Raw genomic sequence first — 21,693 nt, 5'->3', positions numbered from 1 at the left:
TAGCTATCTAAATTGATGTCACAATAAACTCTGAAATTAATGTTAAGATCGAAAACCCACAACTACACAAGCAATGTTTTAGTATAAGGCCCGAGTCGAATTTTCCGAGGATTATGCTAGCATCATATTGTTTCGGATTAGTAACTCAACTTTTTGGGTTTTCAATTTATGAATTGGGGTTTTAGTATTAAAATGTAAAGTGAGAATAGAATTAAACGTACTAACAAAGTAATTACCTACTGTAGAAATAACTTTCAATCCAACAGGAAATCAAACACTTAAACCACACTTCACTTTATGAATTCAAACTAGCTGAAATAATTGAAACCTGCACATTCTGGATTCATCTTAAACAAAACTAGAGAATTAATCTTAGAATACCAAAAAGGAAATTCGAGACTAAATCCACTTAGCTACTGCCAACCAAAATGCATAATTTCAGCTCTGTAAACAGAACTCAACGAAAATTTGTCACACATCTAACTAGTCACACTAGACATTAATTATTCATTTATGAAACTTACTTATAAACTAATGAACAGCTTAAACAAAAACACAGCAGAACTTGTTGTGCTAAACAGAACCTGAAATCAGAACTAGGAAGAAAAGAATACAAAAGCAGAACACAAGCAAGAACAGATTCGTTTAGCAATTGAAACTGCAAATAAATCTAATCTATAAACTATCAGATTCAGAAACAAAAGTGCAGAAACAAGAAAACCTAAGCTAAGAAACAAACTACAGTAAAGCTTAACATCCCTACACACAAATCTCGAACCAAACTTGTCTTCTCCTTGCCACCGCACAAAGAACCGCAGAGAACACTCCAACGGTATCAGAATGGAGTCTCCCAGCTACTGGCTAAGCTCAGATTTACTCGAGTGCTCACAGAAATCGTCAACGAGCTGAAACTCTGTAGCGCCGCCTGGAAAAGGAATCGCGAGGCTGAAATGGAAGCTATGATTGATGGTTTGGTGTCGGGATTGGACCAGAGCCTCCGGAGGAACACCGCCTTCGACTCTGTGGATGAACGGAACCCAAATCGGAGGACCACCGCCGACGAGGGATGAAAAATCACGACTCTCTGCTACAGTGCTGCGGCTGAAAAATCAACTCGCCGACGATGCCTGATGGTCGGAATCTGATCGCCGGCAGCTCAGGAACACCACGCCGTTGAGGACTAGCTGAATCTCGGATCTGGATGAAGGGAGGGAGCCGCGTCCGCGCCGTCAAGAAACTGGCACGATGAACAGTAGCTCGAGCTCACTGTTCACCGTGCCAAAATTTCCCTTATATACCTAGGGTTTTGGCTAATTAAACCCTAAGTTAGTGTAAGGCTCATGTGTGATCTAGCTTGGGTTTAAGCTCCTTGAAATCCATTGGAATCCAGGTTTAATTGAGCCCAAAGGTGGTCTTGCGTACTCCATTTGGTTGAGTGAACCAAGCCTCCACTTGAATCATGAGTCCATTTGTACCCTACAAGACCAAATTCACAAAATGAGGAATAAATCACGCATAAGATGAAAAAACATCATAAAGCTCATAAAAACCTTGTTTGGGGAAATATGATCAAAATTGGAATTAAACATGTGCAAATATAAAAAGAACACCAAATACTAACCCAAAATTAATATGTCAATTCATAGCTTATCAAATCCCCCACACTTATTCTTGCACGCATCGTGCAAGTGAACCAACTAAAATAACAACTAAGATGGTACCTCCTTCTCCTAACTAGTCTTGATCATGTCCAAAAGAAAGTAAAAGGAAGTTACATGCAAGTATCAAGTTTCATAGACTCTCACATTCATGACCTCTATTTTTACCTTGGTTCCATACTTAGTCAATTTCATCCATCATGAATAAAATGAAAATGATAGCTTTTCTAATCCTCACAAGGTAATTTGAAGTGGCTCTCTTCCTAATCTCAATTTTTGCAAAGGTGGAGATCCCTCAAGCTACTCATAGCAAATCCACTACCATAAGCTTGCTTTTCATCTAATTCAACCTCCATCACAGATATCAAGATGCATAATCATGAGAATTCACAACCATTGGAAGAGAGAGCAAATTAAGAAGTAGTTGAAAGAATTAATGCTGATAGAGCAAAGAAGAAAATAAGTTGCAACTTGAAGTGGAAGACATGGAACTAGAATTCTATGTGATGTTAAATTCCGACCAAGCGTGAATTTCTGCACTTCTTCTTGTCACTGATTCTTGTTGCTGATTTGGTTTTGCAAGCACTCTAATTTGCACTCTTACTTTTACTCCACTTCATTTCCAGTGCAGATTATACAGCCTTCCATTTTTTTTCTTCACATCTTCCTCTTGTTTCATTTGGCACTAAAATTCTGTTTCTGCAAATCTTTAATTGCAGATTCTTCAACATCCTCAATCAAATCTGAAGTTCTTTGATTTGATTCATCACATGCTCCGAGTTTCATCCATTCCTCATAAACACATTGAAATTCTGATAACTTATAGTTTCCGTGCTGTAGAAACATGAATCTGCCTTCTGATTGCTGATTTTGTTTTAATTCATTCCAACCCAGTTTCCTAGCTAGTAAACCTTGGAAATCGGCACATTAAACAATGAATAGGAATAGCTTAAATTCCATCTGTTTAGATCCGAACAGCAGAAAACTTGGCACAAATCAGCATATTACCCCTTGGCACAAAACTGATTTGCATTTGATTCAAAATTCATTTCCTTTTGCAGATACACATTTCATTTCTCTTAACATCCTCTTCTACAATTGTGTTGCTGCAAAGCTTGCTTTCTTTACCTGTAATGGCACAAAAATTTCACTGCAATACTAGTCCAAGACCAACACTGCAGTTTTGATTCAGTTTTAGCTTTCAGCATTGTTTCCTTGTCTGGTATCAGATTTCTTGGCTACAAATATCATAACTCTGTTGAAGCAAGATAATCATTCATCAATCTAAATCAGTAGCTGAGTTCCCAAAACATTCATGAACCCATGGCCTCAAACTCCATTTGCACAGCAACCTACTGATTTCAGTTCCCCCTTCAACTCCTTGTGGACTTTGTATCACTTTGTCATCAATCATTCCCAATCATCTTCTATACTTCTTCATTTTGACTCTTAAAACTCTTTATAATGCATCACGGAGAAGCCTACAGATTTCAGCATCTCTTAATAGTTACAATCCATATCTCAATTTGGCACAAATCTGCCCTATTTTGCACAATCTGCACTACTGATTTTCTGCACTATACTCATTCTTGTCATTTCAGCCATCTTCCTCTTTGTTCAATTTCAGATCTGACATTCATTCTCGGATTGAACATCACTTCTCAATATCACTGTCTTCTCTTATGCTTATCATTTAAACCATTTCAGCTTTTCACTGCTGAAAAATTTCTTGCCATTTCAAACTTTAGTGATTGAAATGGATCTTTGTAGAAGCTATTGATGTTAATATCCATTTGTTACTTCGTGTTTCAGCACTTCATCTGAGCTTCTCTCTTACTTGACCTCAATCTATATTCTTGATACTCCCACAGCTCTCAGCTAAAGAATTTCCCAGTTCTACATTCTTTCCTCACAGAATTTTGAATTCATATTGGTAACTTGATAACTTCATCTGATGTTACTGCTTCCTCTGTTCAAGCTTCACAATTTATTCCATAGAACTTCACAATCACTTAATCAAACAGTAGCTTGATTTCTGTCTTGTTTCAGCAAGTGACATCAAGTAGGAAGTTACTGCAATTTCTGAATTCCAGCAATGTGACACTTTCAGAATTCTGTCCAGCCATTTGTAAAGAATGGAAAGGAAGTAAACACAAATTGCTGCTAGAAATTCAAGAATTTCAATTCATTTCCAAGGATTTCAATGTTGATAATGAAAGAGTTGCACACACTTGTTCCCTTTTGATTCTGAATTCTGGTTCTGGTATTTTTCTCACTGTTCAAGTTCACTTGCTGCTCCTTTCCTTCAATTTCTCGAAGTAACTGATACTCCATTCAAGTGCTTCATTGATGAAATAATAGTCACCAATTAAATTCTCCATTATAGCCCATTGTGATCAGATTTCAACAGCTACAAATAAATCTCAATTCTGCTGTCTTGACAAAATTTCTGGATTCCTCTTTTCTTATCTTGCAATTGCCATGACAGGTGCATACCATTTGTCTCCAGCTTCTTCTTAAATTCCAATTAAACTTTCGTCATTTTAAATCTTGCATTCTGATTTTGATAGAAAACTGATACAAATTCCCAGCTCTGCTCTTCACTTCCTGCAGAATTCTGGTTCTATAAAAAACTAACCATGCACCAATGTCCGGATTTCAATCTGTTCACAAATTTTTTTTTTTTCACAATCAAATGTATCACTCTTGGACAATGACACACAGCAAATTTAATCAACTGGGCTTCCTTATTTCTGCAGAATTCGCTTTCTCCATCAAAACATTCTCCACCAAAACAAAATAACTCAACAAAAGAACTCATCAAACTAAACACCTCCCCCACACTTACTCTTTTGTCTGTCTCGGCCAAAATAAAATCATCACATATCATCCAAGATAACCACATCCAAAGAAATAAGACATGAGAAAAGATCAAAGATATGATGATTTATGACAAGAAGAATAGCAAAAATAAGTAAGGGCAATGTGATAATGGAGTAAATTTCATAAAACATGACTCAATACTACACTAGAGGTATAAATCAGATTTGAAGCAAGTTCTAGAGTGAAATTAGCTACAAGTGCATCACTTAAAATAGGTTCAAACTGCCCTAGGTAAATAGAAATTATCATACCATTTCATCAATCAAGAATCCATCACTAGTATCAACCTCATGCAATCCTAGAGTTCATTCATGCAATATAATCTTTAAATTAAACTTGATAATCAAATTTAACATTCCTTTTCAAATCCCTAAAAATGATACAAAGACATGTCAAAAGAAGAAAGTACCATTTATTCCTAAAACAAAGACTATCAAACTCAAAGAAATGGTAACTATCATGAACATAAAACCTAATGTCCAAAACTATAACTATGCAAAAATAAAAACTACTAATGAGACTCAAAATTTATTTATGCAAGAAAATTCTAAATGAAACCGTAACTTTACCTAAACTAATAAGAAAAACTACTAAAATCTAAAATTTATTCATTTACAAAGAAACAAAAGATAGAGTAAAACTCCCCTCTAGCTCGGGTAGATAACATCAACATGTTACATTTCCTCCACCACCAAGCCCTTCACTTCTTCATGAAACTTTTTAAGCCTTTGTCCATTAACTTTAAAAACCCGGCCAGTAGACATATCCTGAATCTCAACCACTCCATAAAAGAAAACATTAGTAACACAATAAGGTCCTTCCCATCTAGATCTCAACTTACCTTTAATCAATTTGAGATGAGATCGATATAGAAGTACTTTGTCACCAATTTGGAAGTCTTTCGCCTCAATTTGTTTGTCATGAAATCTCTTGGTCTTTTCTTTATAAATCCGTGAGTTCTCATAAGCTTCCAATCTAATCTCTTCAAGTTCTTGAAGTTGCAATTTCCTTTCTTCTCCAACCGTTTCACTATCAAGATTGCATGCTTTAACCGCCCAATACGCCCTATGCTCAATCTCCACGGGTAAATGGCAAGTTTTTCCATACACAATCCTGTATGGAGACATTCCTATAGGGGTCTTGAAAGCAGTCCTATAAGCCCATAGTGCATCTTCAAGTCTTTTGCTCCAATCCTTTCTATCCGGTCTCACAGTCTTTTCAAGAATTGATTTCACCTCCCTGTTAGACACTTCTGCTTGCCCATTTGTTTGAGGGTGATAGGATGTAGAAACTTTGTGTGTAACCCCGTACTTATGTAGCAAAGTCTTCATGTGTCTGTTACAAAAATGAGACCCTTGATCACTTATGATCGCCCTGGGTACTCCAAACCTGCAAAATATGTGAGACCTGACAAAGCTAACAACAACAGAAGAGTCATCAGTCCGAGTGAGAATGACCTCCACCCATTTGGAAACATAATCAACTGCCAATAAAATGCATGCAAATATGAAAGAGACAGGAAAAGGACCCATAAAGTCAATACCCCAAACATCAAAAATCTCACAAAATAATATGAATTGTTGAGGCATTTCATTTCTAAGTCCTATACTCCCAGTGCGTTGACCTATCACATGATCGATAAAAAGCATAAGCATCACGAAAAAGGGTAAGCCAATACAAACCACATTCTAATATTTTCCTAGCAGTTCTTTGTGGTCCAAAATGTCCTCCACACTCAAAAGAATGACAAAAAGTAAGTACAGACTGAAACTCAGAGTCAGGTATGCATCTCCTAATGATCTGATCACTACAAAACTTCCATAAATAAGGATCATCCCAAACATAGAATTTTGAATCACTTTTTAATTTATCTTTTTGAGCTTTTGAAAATTGTTTGGGATAAACATGTGCAACTAAGAAATTCACTAGATCCGCATACCATGGAGACTCACCCTGCAGCTATAAAAGCTGCTCATCCCTGAAATCATCATCAATGGCCGAATGGTCCAAGTCTCCTTCAATCCTGCTCAAGTGATCTGCAACCAAGTTCTCCTTCCCACTCCTATCACGTATCTCTACGTCGAATTCTTGAAGCAGAAGCATCCATCTGATTAATCTAGGCTTTGCATCAGGCTTCTTGAGGAGATACTTCAAAGCTGCATGATCTGAAAAAATAATCACATGAGAACAAAGAAGATATGATCTGAATTTATCTAAAGCAAAAACAATAGAAAGAAGCTCTTTTTCTGTTGTTGTGTAGTTTGCTTGAGCTGAGTCCAAAGTCTTGGAAGCATAGCAAATAGCATGTGGTGCTCCATCCACTCTCTGTGCTAGTACAGCTCCCACTGCATAATCTGAAGCGTCACACATCAACTCGATAGGTAAGGACCAGTCTGGGGGTCTGATAATAGGTGCTGAAGTAAGAGCCTCCTTCAATTTGTCAAAAGCCTCTCTGCACCTCTGATCGAAATCAAACAAAACATCCTTCTGAAGTAGCTGAGACAATGGTAGAGCAATCTTACTGAAGTCTCTAATAAATCTCCTGTAGAATCCTGCATGACCAAGAAAAGCTCAAACCTCCCGCACGCATGCGGGGTAAGATAAAGAAGATATAGTGCTAATTTTTGCAGGATCTACTTCAATGCCCTTCCTAGAGACTATATGACCTAAAACAATGTCATGCTCTACCATAAAGTGACACTTTTCAAAATTTAAAACCAAATCCGTGTCGATACATCTACTCAAAACTCGAGACAAGTTTTCCAAACATGCATCAAATGAAGAGCCATAAACACAAAAATCATCCATGAATACTTCCATGCAATGCTCTAATAAATCACCAAAAATACTCACCATGCATCGCTAAAAAGTACATGGAGCGTTGCACAGTCCAAATGGCATCCTTCGATATGCGAATGTACCGAAAGGGCAGGTGAAGGTAGTCTTCTCCTGGTCCTCTGGGTCGATGCAAATATGAAAATAACCAGTGTACCCATCAAGAAAACAATAATGTGATTTACCTGCCAGTCTCTCCAACATCTGATCAATAAAAGGAAGTGGATAATGATCCTTTCGGCTTGCTTGGTTCAGCTTCCTGTAATCCACACATACTCTCCAAGAATTCTTCACTCTCGTGGGCACCAGTTCGTTCTCTTCATTAGCTACCACTGTCACCCCTGACTTCTTCGGAACCACATGGATGAGACTTACCCATTTACTGTCAGAAATCGGATAAATAATGGCAGCCTGTAAGAGTCTAGTCACCTCCTTCTTTACCACATCCAAAATCAAAGGGTTCAGTCGTCTCTGTGGCTGTCTCACTGGCCTCACATCCTCCTCTAAGTAAATCTTATGCATACAAATGGAAGGACTGATCCCAGGAATGTCTGCCAGAGTCCATCCAATGGCCTTCCTATGCTGTCTCAGAATCTCTAACAATCGTTCCTCCTGATCCGGTTCCAAATTCTGAGCTATGATGACAGGTAGCTGTTGATTCTCTCCCAAATAGGCATACTTCAAATGCTGAGGTAATGGCTTCAATTCCTCCTGTGTCTAGTCAATAATAGGTGATCCTAGGGGTAGTGCTGCTGAGCAATCCCCTACACATATCTCTTCTTCTCTGAGCGATCCTAGGGGTAATGCTTCTCCTAAGCAATCCCCTACGCATTCACTTGAGTTAACATCAGATTCCACATCTAAAATATCCTCCAACAATGAAACAAATTCATTCTCATGACCAAAATCAGAAACCTCTAAGTCTGAATCAATATCTGACAAGAACTCCATGTCATCCAACTCCTCTGAAATATCCACGCTAAGTATAGAATGATCCTCTCTAGGATGCTTCATAGCCTCAAAAATGTTGAATCTAACCACTGTGTCTCCTATCTCCATAGAAAGAGTTCCTGCATGTACATCTATCTTGGTTCTAGCAGTCTTCAAGAATGGATGTCCAAGAATAAGCGGAGCCCTGTTTGCAAGCACATCACCCTCCATATCTAAGATGTAAAAATCTGCAGGAAAAATTAATTCCCTCACTTTTACCAATACATCCTCAATTACTCCTGCTGGGTGTGCTTGACTTCGGTTGGCCAACTGAATCACTACACCTGTAGGCTGCAAAGGTCCAATTCTTAATGACTGAAAAACTGATTTAGGCATCACATTAATAGAAGCTCCAAGATCTAACATCGCATCCTCAAAAATACAATCTCCTATAATACAAGGCACGGTGAAAACTCCTGGATCTTCACACTTCTGAGGAACTGGCTGAAGTAATGCTGAAACATTTTTCCCCATACTTATCAATTTATTCCCCTTCAATTTCTTTTTGTGCACACAAAGATCTTTGAGGAATTTGGCATATTTTGGAATTTGCTTGATCATGGTAAGCAAAGGCACATTCACTTCAACCTTGCTAAATAATTTCACTAATTCTTGATATTCCTTAGCCTTTTCTTCCTCCATTTCTCTTCTTGGTTGTACACTTCTTTGAGGGAAAGGTAACGGAATGGAAGACTCAGCTCCTTGCTGGGTAATATTTCTGTCCAGATTCTGTGCTGAATTTGGAGCTGCTGTTGGAGTAAAATTCAAGCCGAAATCTGCTCCATCGATTTGATCAGACTCTGAAGCTTTCGGTTGATTGAAATGTTGCTGATCAGCTCCAGTAATCCCATGCTATGCAGAATCTGGCTGCTCTGAATTTGCTGGAAAATTCTAGAAACTTTGCTGTGATCCTGCTGAAAAATTCGGATTTGGGTCTGAAATTGTTTTACCACTTCAAAGAGTTAATGCACTCACATTTCCTTAAGGATTTAGAGTCGGTTGTGAAGGTAACTACCCAGATCCTTGATTTTGCATCTAATTAATGTTACTAGCCAGCTGCCCAATCTGCCTTTCAATGTTTTGTAGTGCTGTATCAGTCCTTTGCTGATGTTGCTGCTGTTGCATCATCTGCTGTTGCTGTTGAAGCACTTGCTGCATCAAATCCTCAATTTTTGAGCTGCTAAAGTTCTGCTGAGGTTGCATTGATCTTGGGCTTGTAGAAGAAGGCAGTGCAAGCTGAGATTGGTGCTGATTTGCATTACTTGGCTGCTGGAAATTCTGCACAGGTTGCTGAACATGCTGGAAATGTGTGTGCTGATTCTGTGAATTCTGAAACTGTGGCTGACTTGCAATATTTGAATGCTGGAAATTTTGGAATGGTTGAAATTGCTGATTTTGGCTTAAATTTTGCTGAAATTGAGGCTGCTGTTGTTTCTGAAATTGTTGTGAATGACTTGCTGGATGATTCTGGTAATAATGTTGATTCTGTTGATGCTGATAATATGGCTGATGAGTCTGCCCTTGTGGTTGATGCTGATAAAATGCATTCCCATACCTCAAATTAGGATGATCCCTCCATCCCGGATTATAAGTTGAAGAGTTGGGATCATATTTGTGTTGCTGAAATTAAGGTCTTGAAATGGCTGCAACGGATTCTGTAACGCCCAAAAATTCTCAAAACTATTTTAGGAATATTCTATGATTTTTCTGGAATTATTAGATATTTTTCCGGAATTTTCCGAGTAGCAGAAGTAGCAAAAATTATTAGAAAAGTAAAATGGCTTAAGCGGGAATCGAACCCGGGAACTCTCGGGTCTGCTAAACCTTTAGTTAGCCTTAGTAACCGGTGAACCCAGCAGGGCCGTGCTGAAAGGAAAGGGAATCAATTATATTTATAATTGGTTTGGCTGAATTAATTACTTAGTATAAATAGGAAATTTAAGTTGGGGTTGGGTTTATTTTTAGAACTTGGTTCGGCAACCCCTCTCCAAAACCCTCACGCCAACGCCAACCCCTCTCCCCTCTCCTTCTCTCGGCGCCACAACAAGGGAAGAACTAGGGTTCCATCCCTAGGGTCCCAAGGTCACTTTCCAGCGACGATTTCAGCACAAGGACGTTCCCCTTCGCGAGTAGAGCACGTGGACACGAGCGAATCGTCGAGAAGTCGTCTCCACCGGAATTTCTAGCGATTAGATTTGTAAGAAATCTAGCACACAAGGTAAGAAACCCCTCACCTGCAGTATAAGTAGCTCTCGCGTGTTTTCTTTTATGCATTAGATTAGTTTTATTGAATTTTGTCAGCATATAGTGTGTATTTTAACTCTTCTCACAGATTTAGGTATTAGTGAGCATCTCTAGATGGGCCGAGCACGTGTATCCTCTGTAGATAGGGGTTTAGACGCTGCTGGGTGCCTAGAGGTGGTCTCCCTGATCGAGAGGAGAGTTAGAGAGCGCCAAATGCTCGACAAAATGCCTAGCACAACCTTATGATACAGTGGGCATTTAGTTAAATGTCATAGAACATGTTAATTAGCATGATCAGTTTTTATTTCAGCTTTTACGAGACTAGATGTCCAAATGGGTGGGCTCCCACAGTCACCTCTAGGTTCAGACAACCTAGTTCTAGGTTTAGATAACTTAGATTCAGCAAAATAGTATTAGCTATTTCAGTATTTTACTTTTCAGTGGCACTGTACTGGATTAGATATCCATTGGGTTGGGCTCCCATAGTCGTCCCTAGGTTTAGCTAACCTAGTAAACCCTACTAGATTCGGAACTTGCAATCCCGGGTCTAGTTAGCACGTACAGTTGCCGGGCCCATCAGCAACATGTTTAGTATTTTCACTTACTATATGTATATGGTTTTCAACCTTTCACAAATTAGTTCGTGAATTGATACAGTCCTAGCAGTAGCTCAGTTTTAGTAGCTTAGTTCTTCATTGATACCATGTGATTGATATCATGTTCAGCTTTAGATATGCCATGATTGTATGCTTATATGTCATGCCATGTTTAGTTTATTCAATATACTTAGCATATCCTTTCAAACAGCATGATTTAAAATCATATTTGCATCGTATGCATGTTTTAGTGAGGTAGATGGTTTCTTACTAAGCTTTTTAGCTTACAGATACTATTTTCCTTATACTGCAGATACAGATAAAAGGAAAATGGACTAGCAGTGGAGGCTGGAGGTCAATGCAGATCAAGATGTGTGTGGAAGGAACTGGAATAAAGATCCTAGGGATCTAGTTTTATTTTACTATGCATTAGAACGTGTTCAGTATGCATTAGTACTTATAGCAAGCGTTATCTTATGTTTCTGTTAGTTAGCAAGAGAACAGTTTAAAACCTTGTTAGTTTTGGTTTCCATATGTTTATATGCCATGAATTAGTATTCTATGCCTTAATCATGTTTAGTATGTTAGCCATTACCTAGTAGAATGTTTCTCTTAGCTTTTATAGTGTTGTGTAATGACTTTGGCACGCATCAGTGCTGATATCAGGGGCCTGATACGAAATCAGAAACCCCTGATCGGTCAGCAGACCGATCAGGAAGTCTCTGATTGGTCGGTAGACCGATCAGGGACCTGGTTTATGCGAACAGAAGCTTTCTGTTCGTTCCCTGATCGATCCGTGGATCGATCAGGAGCTGGGTCGCGAAAAAAATGGCTCACTGATCGGTCAGCAGACCGATCAGTAAGCCATTGATCGGTCTCATTGACCGATCAGGGACCAGCTGGATCGGTCGGCAGACCGATCCAGCAGCGTACAGGATTGCAGTGTAGTTTATGGATCGGTCGGTTGAACGATCCGGAGTTTCCTACCGTGCCAGTATCAGTAGATCGGTCTGTGGATCGATCCGAAGTTTATTATCAGTTGTAAACACCTCCCCTAGCATGTGTACAACTCCTAGGTACACCCAGAACACTAAGTTAAACTTTACAGCATTTAGTTCAGTAAAATTTTAAATTAGCCAGTTTTCATTCCGCATTAATAGTCCAGCACAGCATAATGTAGCGATCGGCTTCGCAGCCTAGCTAGTAGGAGGCGGGTCGTTACAGAGTGGTATCAGAGCAGTGTTCCATACTTCCTACACACACATCAGCATTGAACCTGCAGCTTCCAAGTAAGAATACCTCTGCTTTATTTATGTTTCTTGCTTTCTTGTTATAGCTCATGTTTATAAATAATTGATGCATGTTAGTATGTGATAGTATATAACATGATAGCAATAGTTATACAATTATAATTGTATTAGTTATGCATGTCCTGTCCTCTATGTCTTTAGAAATGGCACGAGGACGCCCAGCTAGAAGGACACCAGCTACTAAGCCCCAGCATGAGGCAAGCAGTTCAGTGCCTCCCCAGACCTTACAGCGCTAGTGGCTCAGTTACAGCAGCAGCTAGCTGAACAGCAACAGGAGATAGCCACCCTCAGGGCTAATCAGCAGAATACCCCCCACAGTCACCCCGAAACCAAATCTGACGACTCAGAGGTTCCACCGGCCGACCCTCTGACGCCCGGCATCGATACCGGCGGCGGTCCCAGTGGTGAGCCAAGAAAGGAAGCCTATCGATCCGGTGGCGTGAGTCAAGCGAGAGAACTTCTCGGGCACTAGTGAACCATGGGATGCACAAGCCTGGTTCAAAACACTAGAACACGATGGAGCTTCGGACTGGCCCGAACACGAGAAGGTGAAGTGTGCCTCCTTATGCCTGACAGAGGCGCGCATGTGGTGGGAAAGAATCGAATGGCGCCCGATGAACCGGATGTCATGGGTGACTTGAGAAGGAATTCTTGAGGTTCTTTCACATCTGGTTACAAACCGCCACTCGACGAGTTCCGAGTTTCGTCGGGCAACCTTTCGATTAAGGCGTGAAGAAATTCAACAGTTGGCTCGTCTATGCCCGAGCTAGTCGGCCTGGAGAAGGAACGAATCCGGTTGATGCTCAAGATGCGAGGCCGGAGATAGCGATGACGTGGCTGGTGGCATACATAGGCCACAAACCACGGAAGAGTTAGTGAGCGGTGCCTTGACCACAGAGCATTACCAGCATAAAGCAGCAGAAGCAAGTCTCCTCAGAGTCCAAAGGCCAAGGAAACTCTCACACTCAAAAACAGCAAGGCCACAGCTCTAACTGGAAAGGGAACTCCAACAGCAAGCGCAAATCAGGAAGTGACCCAAAAGGAGGACCATCTAGCAAGCGACCCAGTTATCCAAAGTGTGCTACTTGTGGGAAATTCCACCCAGGGGTTTGTCGCAAGGGCACACGAGGATGCTTTGAATGTGGACAAGAAGGGCACATGGCCAAGCAGTGCCCGAACAAGACCGGTCTTCCTCAGCCACAGCAGATTCAGTATGCAAGCCAGCCAGCTTATATCAGATGCAGGCCGCTCTAGAAGGTCCACTTATCGGCCCGGGCAGATTAGAAGCCCCTCGCGATGGCGAATCGAGGATCTACTCACTCACCGGAGAGAACGTAGCCAATGCCTCGGCGGTTGTCACGAGTTAGATTAGCATTTCTGATATAGTGCTCTTTGTTCTGTTTGATCTTGGGGCAACCCATTCATATATAGCCGGGATGTTCTCCGAAAAATTAGAAATACCCTCGGAGGTACTCGGTGGTGGTTTTGGCATTACCTTCGGAGAGATCATGGCATCACGCCTTGGCTCGAGGCGGTGCGGTCATTATAGCAGACGATAGCTCTTTTGTGATCGATAGTGCTAGAGATGACCGACTATGACGTTATCTTTGGAATGGACTTTACGATCGATACGGTGCTACCATAGAGCGTAAACAGAAATTCATCTTCCAACCTGAAGCGGCGGTGCAATTTGAATCTGACGGGGAACCAAAGAGAAAGGCCAAGAAGTTTCTCTCAGCTGAAAGCACGAAGCTCTTGGATTCGGGATGTACATGATTCCTAGCACACGTAGTCAATGCCAGCCAGGACAAGAACCAGAAGCTAGAGAGGTTCGAGTCGAATGTGACTACCCAGCAGTCTTCAAGAGTTACCAGGCTTAGCACCAGACGGGAGATTGACTTTGAGATAGAGCTCATTCCGGTACCAATCTCCAAAGCGCCTTATCGCATGGCTCTAGCAGAACTGAAGGAACTAGGAGCTGCTTGACAAGGGTTTCATCTGCCCAGTCATTCATGGGGAGCGCTGTATTGTTCGTGAAGAAGAAGGATGGAAGCATGCGTTATGCATAGACTACCGTGCCTTGAACCAAGTCACGAACAGGTATCCCCTTCCCGAATCGATGACATGTTCGACCAGGTGGAGCAGCGGTGTTCTCTAAGATAGATCTCAGATCAGGTTATCATCGGGTAAAGGTTAAAGAAGGGATATACCCAAGACAGCATTGAGAACCAGATACGGACACTCTGAGTTCGTAGTCATGCCCTTTAGGCGTGACCAATGCTCCGGCTACATTCATGGATCTCATGAATAGAGTATTCAGGAGTATTTAGATAAGTTTGTTATTGTGTTTATCGATGACATTCTTATCTACTCGGGAACTCGGGAAGAACACTCAGAGCACCTGAAACAAGTATTGCAGACCCTTCAGCAGAACCAGCTATACGCCAAGTTCACGAAATGTGAATTTTGGCTAGATCAGTGTCCTGGGTCACATCATCTCAAAGGATGGTATTATGGTAGATCCCAACAAGATAGAAGCGATAAGTAACGAAGAGACCTAAGAACACCGGTGAAATTATCTGGGATTAGCAGGATATTACAGAAAGTTTGTAGAGGACTTCTCGGGATAGCCTCCCCAGCGGCTCTTACCGGAAAGAGCAGAAATTTCGATGGAGGATGTGAGAACGGCTTGTGAGCTAAAAGGAGATTGACGGTGCTCTTATTTTGGCTCTACCGGACAACACCAACAACTTTGACATCTATAGTGATGCCTCTAAGTTGGGACTAGGAGCAAGCTTGATGCAAAACGGCAAGGTGATCGCCTATGCCTCCGGACAACTCAAGGATTATGAGAAGAATTACCCTATTCATGACCTTGAGCTTGCAGCAGTAGTGTTCGCTCTCAAAATTTGGAGACATTACTTATATGGAGCTCGGTGCAGAGTGTATCTGGATCATCCAGTCGAAGTACTTCTTCACTCGAAGGATCCGAACATGCGGCAGTCTGAGATGGCTTGAGCTGGTCAAAGACTACGATATAGACATCCTCTACCATCCAGGGAAAGCCAATAAGGTAGCTGACGCACTTAGCAGAAAATCCAGTGCTACCTTATTATCTCTTACAGCCATGTCACCGCCCCTACAGAAGGAGATCGTAGATTTCGGTCTCGAACTCATCGTTGGACAGCTCTCTACTATGACCTTAGAGTCTACCTTGCTTGGTGATATTCAGTCAGCTCAGGAGCAGGACCCTGAAATTCAGAAAATCAAGCAAGGACTAGCAGAATCAGAAAGTAGAGAATTCAGAGTGTCCAATAGCGGGGTGTTGTATTTTGGTGACAGACTCTGTGTTCCAGATCAGGAGGAGCTACGGAGACAGATTTTAGATGAGGCTCACAAGACTCCCTATGCGATGCATCCAGGTTCCACCAAAATGTATCAAGACCTGAAGAACCAGTTTTGGTGGCCCGGGATGAAGCGAGACATCGCCAGATATGTTAGCATCTGCCTCACCTGTCAGAGGGTCAAGGCAGAACATCAGCGACCAGGAGGAGTTCTGCAGCCTATACAGATTCCAGAATGGAAGTGGGAGGATATCTCTATGGATTTCATAGTGGGACTGCCCAGAACCACGACGCCATCTGGGTAATAGTCGACAGGTTGACTAAATCAGCCCACTTCTTAGCTATCAAGATATCCTACTCCATGGAGAAGCTAGCTCAGTTGTATCTCCAGGAGATCGTCAGACTACATGGAGTCCCACGAACCATCATTTCAGACAGAGATAGCAGATTCATATCACACTTCTGGGAGTGTGTACAGTCAGCGTTGGGCACTAAGTTAAAGTTCAGCACAGCATTCCATCCTCAGACAGATGGTCAGACGGAGCGAGTAAATCAGGTACTCGAAGATATGCTCCGAGCATGTGCCCTAGACTTCAAGGGAAGTTGGTGCAAATATCTGAGCTTAGCAGAATTTGCATACAACAACAGCTATCAGGCCACTATCGGCATGGCACCTTACGAGGCTCTCTATGGGCGGAGGTGTAGATCTCCAATCTGCTGGTATAAGAGTGGTGAATAGAAAGAACTAGAACTTCAGACAGATCTAGTAGCAGATACCACAGCAGCTATACAGCAGATCCGCCAGAGGATAGAGACAGCTCAGAGCCGCCAGAAAAGCTATGCTGATACACGGCGCAGACCCTTAGAGTTTTCAGTCGGGGATATAGTGTTCCTCATAGTAGCTCCCATGAAGGGAGTGATGCGTTTTGGGAAGAATGGCAAACTTAGTCCCAGATATGTGGGACCATACCTTATCAGCAGAAGAGTGGGCAAGGTAGCATATGAGCTAGAGCTACCCCAGGAAATGTCAGCTATCCACAACGTATTTCATGTCTCTATGCTGAAGAAGCATACCTCAGATGCCACCCAGGTGATTGAGCCCCAGTCGGTACAGATCCGCGAAGACCTCAGCTATGATAGTCGGCCTATTCAGATAATAGACCGAGCAGTTAAGAAATTACGGAACAAGGAAGTACCATTAGTCAAAGTCATTTGGCACAGTCACACAGCAGAAGAGGCAACTTGGGAGACAGAAGCCAGCATGAGACAGAAGTACCCAGAATTATTCTAAGTTCGAGGACGAACTTTTTATAAGGTATGGGGGATTGTAACGCCCGAAAATTCTCAAAACTATTTTAGGAATATTCTATGATTTTTCTGGAATTATTAGATATTTTTCCGAAATTTTTCGAGTAGCGGAAGTAGCAAAAATTATTAGAAAAGTAAAATGGCTTAAGCGGGAATCGAACCCGGGACCTCTCGGGTCCACTAAACCTTTAGTTAGCCTTAGTAACCGGTGAATCCAGCAGGGCCGTACTGAAAGGAAAGGGAATCAATTATATTTATAATTGGTTTGGCTGAATTAATTACTTAGTATAAATAGGAAATTTCAGTTGGGGTTGGGTTTATTTTTAGAACTTGGTTCGGCAACCCCTCTCCAAAACCCTCACGCCAACGCCAACCCCTCTCCCCTCGCCTTCTCTCGGCGCCACAACAAGGGAAGAACTAGGGTTCCATCCCTAGGGTCCCAAGGTCACTTTCCAGCAACGATTTCAGCACAAGGACGTTCCCCTCCGCGAGTAGAGCACGTGGACGCGAGCGAATCGTCGAGAAGTCGTCTCCACCGGAATTTCTAGCGATTAGATTTGTAAGAAATCTAGCACACAAGGTAAGAAACCCCTCACCTGCAGTATAAGTAGCTCTCGCGTGTTTTCTTTTATGCATTAGATTAGTTTTATTGAATTTTGTCAGCATATAATGTGTATTTTAACTCTTCTCACAGATTTAGGGATTAGTGAGCATCTCTAGATGGGCCGAGCACGTCTATCCTCTGTAGATAGGGGTTTAGACGCTGCTGGGTGCCTAGAGGGGGTCTCCCTGATCGAGAGGAGAGTTAGAGAGCGCCAAATGCTCGACAAAATGCCTAGCACAGCCTTATGATACAGTGGGCATTTAGTTAAATGCCATAGAACATGTTAATTAGCATGATCAGTTTTTATTTCAGCTTTTACAAGACTAGATGTCCAAATGGGTGGGCTCCCACAGTCACCTCTAGGTTCAGACAACCTAGTTCTAGGTTCAGATAACCTAGATTCAGCAAAATAGTATTAGCTATTTCAGTATTTTACTTTTCAGTGGCACTGTACTGGATTAGATATCCATTGGGTTGGGCTCCCATAGTCGTCCCTAGGTTTAGCTAACCTAGTAAACCCTACTAGATTCGGAACTTGCAATCCCGGGTCTAGTTAGGGATGCGCGCACAGCAAGTACAGTTGTCAGGGCCCATCAGCAGTATGTTTAGTATTTTTACTTACTATATGTATATGGTTTTCAACCTTTCACAAATTAGTTCGTGAATTCAGTACAGTCCTAGCAGTAGCTCAGTATTAGCTTAGCTCAGTTTTTAGTATCAGCTTAGTTCTTCATTGATACCATGTGATTGATATCATGTTCAGCTTTAGATATGCCATGATTGTATGCTTATATGCCATGTCATGTTTAGTTTATTCAGTATACTTAGCATATCCTTTCAAACAGCATGATTTAAAATCATATTTGCATCGTATGCATGTATAAGTGAGGTAGATGGTTTCTTACTAAGCTTTTTAGCTTACAGATACTATTTTCCTTATACTGCAGATACAGATAAAAGGAAAATGGACTAGCAGTGGAGGCTGGAAGTCAATGCAGATCAAGATGTGTGTGGAAGGAACTGGAATAAAGATCCTAGGGATCTAGTTTTATTTTACTATGTATTAGAACGTGTTCAGTATGCATTAGTACTTATAGCAAGCGTTATCTTATGTTTCTGTTAGTTAGCAAGAGAACAGTTTAAAACCTTGTTAGTTTTGGTTTCTATATGTTTACATGCCATGAATTAGTATTCTATGCCTTAATCATGTTTAGTATGTTAACTATTACCTAGTAGAATGTTTCTCTTAGCTTTTATAGTGTTGTGTAATGACTTTGGCACGCATCAGTGCTGATATCAGGGGCCTGATACGAAATCAGAAACCCCTGATCGGTCAGCAGACCGATCAGGGAGTCTCTGATCGGTTGGTAGACCGATCAGGGACCTGGTTTCTGCGAACAGAAGCTTTTTGTTCGTTCCCTGATCGATCCGTGGATCGATCAGGAGCTGGGTCGTGAAAAAAATGGCTCACTGATCGGTCAGCAGACCGATCAGTAAGCCACTGATCGGTCTCATTGACCGATCAGGGACTAGCTAGATCGGTCGGCAGACCGATCCAGCAGCGTACAGGATTGCAGTGTAGTTTATGGATCGGTCGGTTGAATGATTCGGAGTTTCCTACCGTGCCAGTATCAGTAGATCGGTCTGTGGATCGATCCGAAGTTTATTATCAGTTGTAAACACCTCCCCTAGCATGTGTACAACTCCTAGGTACATTCAGAACACTAAGTTAAACTTTACAGCATTTAGTTCAGTAAAATTTTAAATTAGCCAGTTTTCATTCCGCATTAATAGTCCAGCACAGCATAATGTAGCGATCGGCTTCGCAGCCTAGCTAGTAGGAGGCGGGTCGTTACAGATTCATCTTGATGTAGATTAGGACAATGATCCGAAGAGTGATCTTGGCTTGAATAAATTCCACACAACTTCATCATTGGTAAAGGAAAATTTGAAACATGACTCGAATTTTGTAACGCCATTTGCTTCACTAAAGAAGTCAATTTTTGCAAATTGTTTCTAATTTCTTGTTGCTCAGTTGAAACCAAATGAGTTTCATTAACCACTCTAGTACCAAGAGCTCTACTCCCAAATTGCTGTGAGTTTTCCGCCATATTTGAAATTAACTCTCTTGCTTGATTTGGAGTCTTATTCACCAAGGCTCCTCCAGCTGCTGCATCTATCATGCTCCTATCCATGGGAAGTAGACCCTCATAAAAATATTGAACAAGAAGCTGGTCACTAATTTGATGTTGTGGACAACTCGAACACAGCTTCTTGAATCTCTCCCAATAATCATAAAGAGTCTCTCCCACTACTTGCTTAATACCACAAATGCTCTTCCTAATAGTTACAGTCCTAAAAGCTGGGAAAAATTTCTCCAAAAAAGCTCTCTTCATATCAATCCAACTTGTAATGTATCCAGCTGGAAGGCAATATAACCAGTCTTTAGCTGCTCCCGTCAAAGAGAATGGAAAAGCCCTCAACTTAATGTCTTCTTCTGAAATCCCCTGTGGCTTCATGGTTGAACAAACCACATGGAATTCATGTAGATGGTGGTTAGGATCCTCTCCTGATAAGCCTTGAAATTTGGGAAGCAGATGAATAAGTCCTGATCTAAGTTCAAAATCTCCTGCCAAATCTGGATAAGTGATGCATGAGTACTTATAAGCCACATCTGGTGCTGCAAGCTCTTTCATAGTTCGATCCCCTTCTGTTATCTAATTATCCATCTCTGAAATTCTGCTTTCACGAGTTGCTGCAGACCTAGCTTGTCTTCTTAAAGCCCAAAAGGTTCTCTCAATCTCCGGGTCAAGTTCAAGCAATGTTGCAAAGGAAGACCTAGTCATGCAAGCCAATAAACAATCAAAATTCAGTAGATATTCAATGAAATCAGAAAAATCAGCAAACTAAAGCTAAGAAAATTATTCACAATCCAAAACAAACAAACAAAGCAAGCAAAGTTTAAAGAGTTCCCCGGCAACGGCGCCAAAATTTGGTAGCTATCTAAATTGATGTCACAAATAAACTCCCAAATTAATGTTAAGATCGAAAATCCACAACTACACAAGCAATGTTTTAGTATAAGGCCCGAGTCGAATTTTCCGAGGATTATGCTAGCATCATGTTGTTTCGGATTAGAAACTCATCTTTTTGGGTTTTCAATTTATGAATTGGGGTTTTAGTATTAAAATGTAAAGTGAGAACAAAATTAAACGTACTAACAAAGTAATTACCTACTGCAGAAATAACTTTCAATCCAACAAGAAATCAAACACTTAAACCACACTTCACTTTATGAATTCACACTAGCTGAAATAATTGAAACCTGCACATTCTGGATTCATCTTAAACAAAACTAGAGAATTAATCTTAGAATACCAAAAAGGAAATTCGAGACTAAATCCACTTAGCTACTGCCAACCAAAATGCATAATTTCAACTCTGTACATTGCCAAACAGAACTCAATGAAAATTTGTCACACATCTAACTAGTCACACTAGACACTAATTATTCATTTATGAAACTTACTTATAAACTAATGAACAGCTTAAACAAAAACACAGCAGAACTTGTTGTGCTAAACAGAACCCGAAATCAGAACTAGGAAGAAAAGAATACAGAAACAGAACACAAGCAAGAACAGATTCGTTTAGCAATTGAAACTGCAAATAAATCTAATCTATAAACTATCAGATTCAGAAACAAAAGTGCAGAAACAAGAAAACCTAAGCTAAGAAACAAACTGCAGTAAAGCTTAACATCCCTACACACAAATCTCGGACCAAACTTGTCTTCTCCTTGCCACCGCACAAAGAACCACAGAGAACACTCCAACGGTATCAGAATGGAGTCTCCCAGCTACTGGCTAAACTCAGATTTACTCGAGTGCTCACAGAAATCGTCAACGAGCTGAAACTCTG

At 41.0% G+C, this 21,693-nt stretch overlaps 1 protein-coding gene across 1 annotated transcript; it reads right to left on the bottom strand.

The window, feature by feature from the left end:
- Nucleotides 1–6,500: 6,500 nt before the first annotated feature.
- Nucleotides 6,501–20,485, bottom strand: LOC121986519. The gene is made up of 6 exons (XM_042540486.1): nt 19,728–20,485; nt 9,420–9,986; nt 9,166–9,301; nt 8,205–9,115; nt 7,463–8,093; nt 6,501–6,706 (listed from the first exon to the last, which is right to left on the bottom strand). Exons 1-6 carry the CDS (start codon nt 20,466–20,468, stop codon nt 6,501–6,503), a joined length of 3,192 nt encoding a protein of 1,063 aa, XP_042396420.1. The 5' UTR covers nt 20,469–20,485.
- Nucleotides 20,486–21,693: the final 1,208 nt, after the last annotated feature.

This window comes from Zingiber officinale, chromosome 5B (genome assembly GCF_018446385.1).
Source record: "Zingiber officinale cultivar Zhangliang chromosome 5B, Zo_v1.1, whole genome shotgun sequence".
Taxonomy (NCBI): domain Eukaryota; kingdom Viridiplantae; phylum Streptophyta; class Magnoliopsida; order Zingiberales; family Zingiberaceae; genus Zingiber; species Zingiber officinale.
Note: the sequence above shows the minus strand (reverse complement) of the source record. Positions and strands in the feature narration are given on the sequence as shown.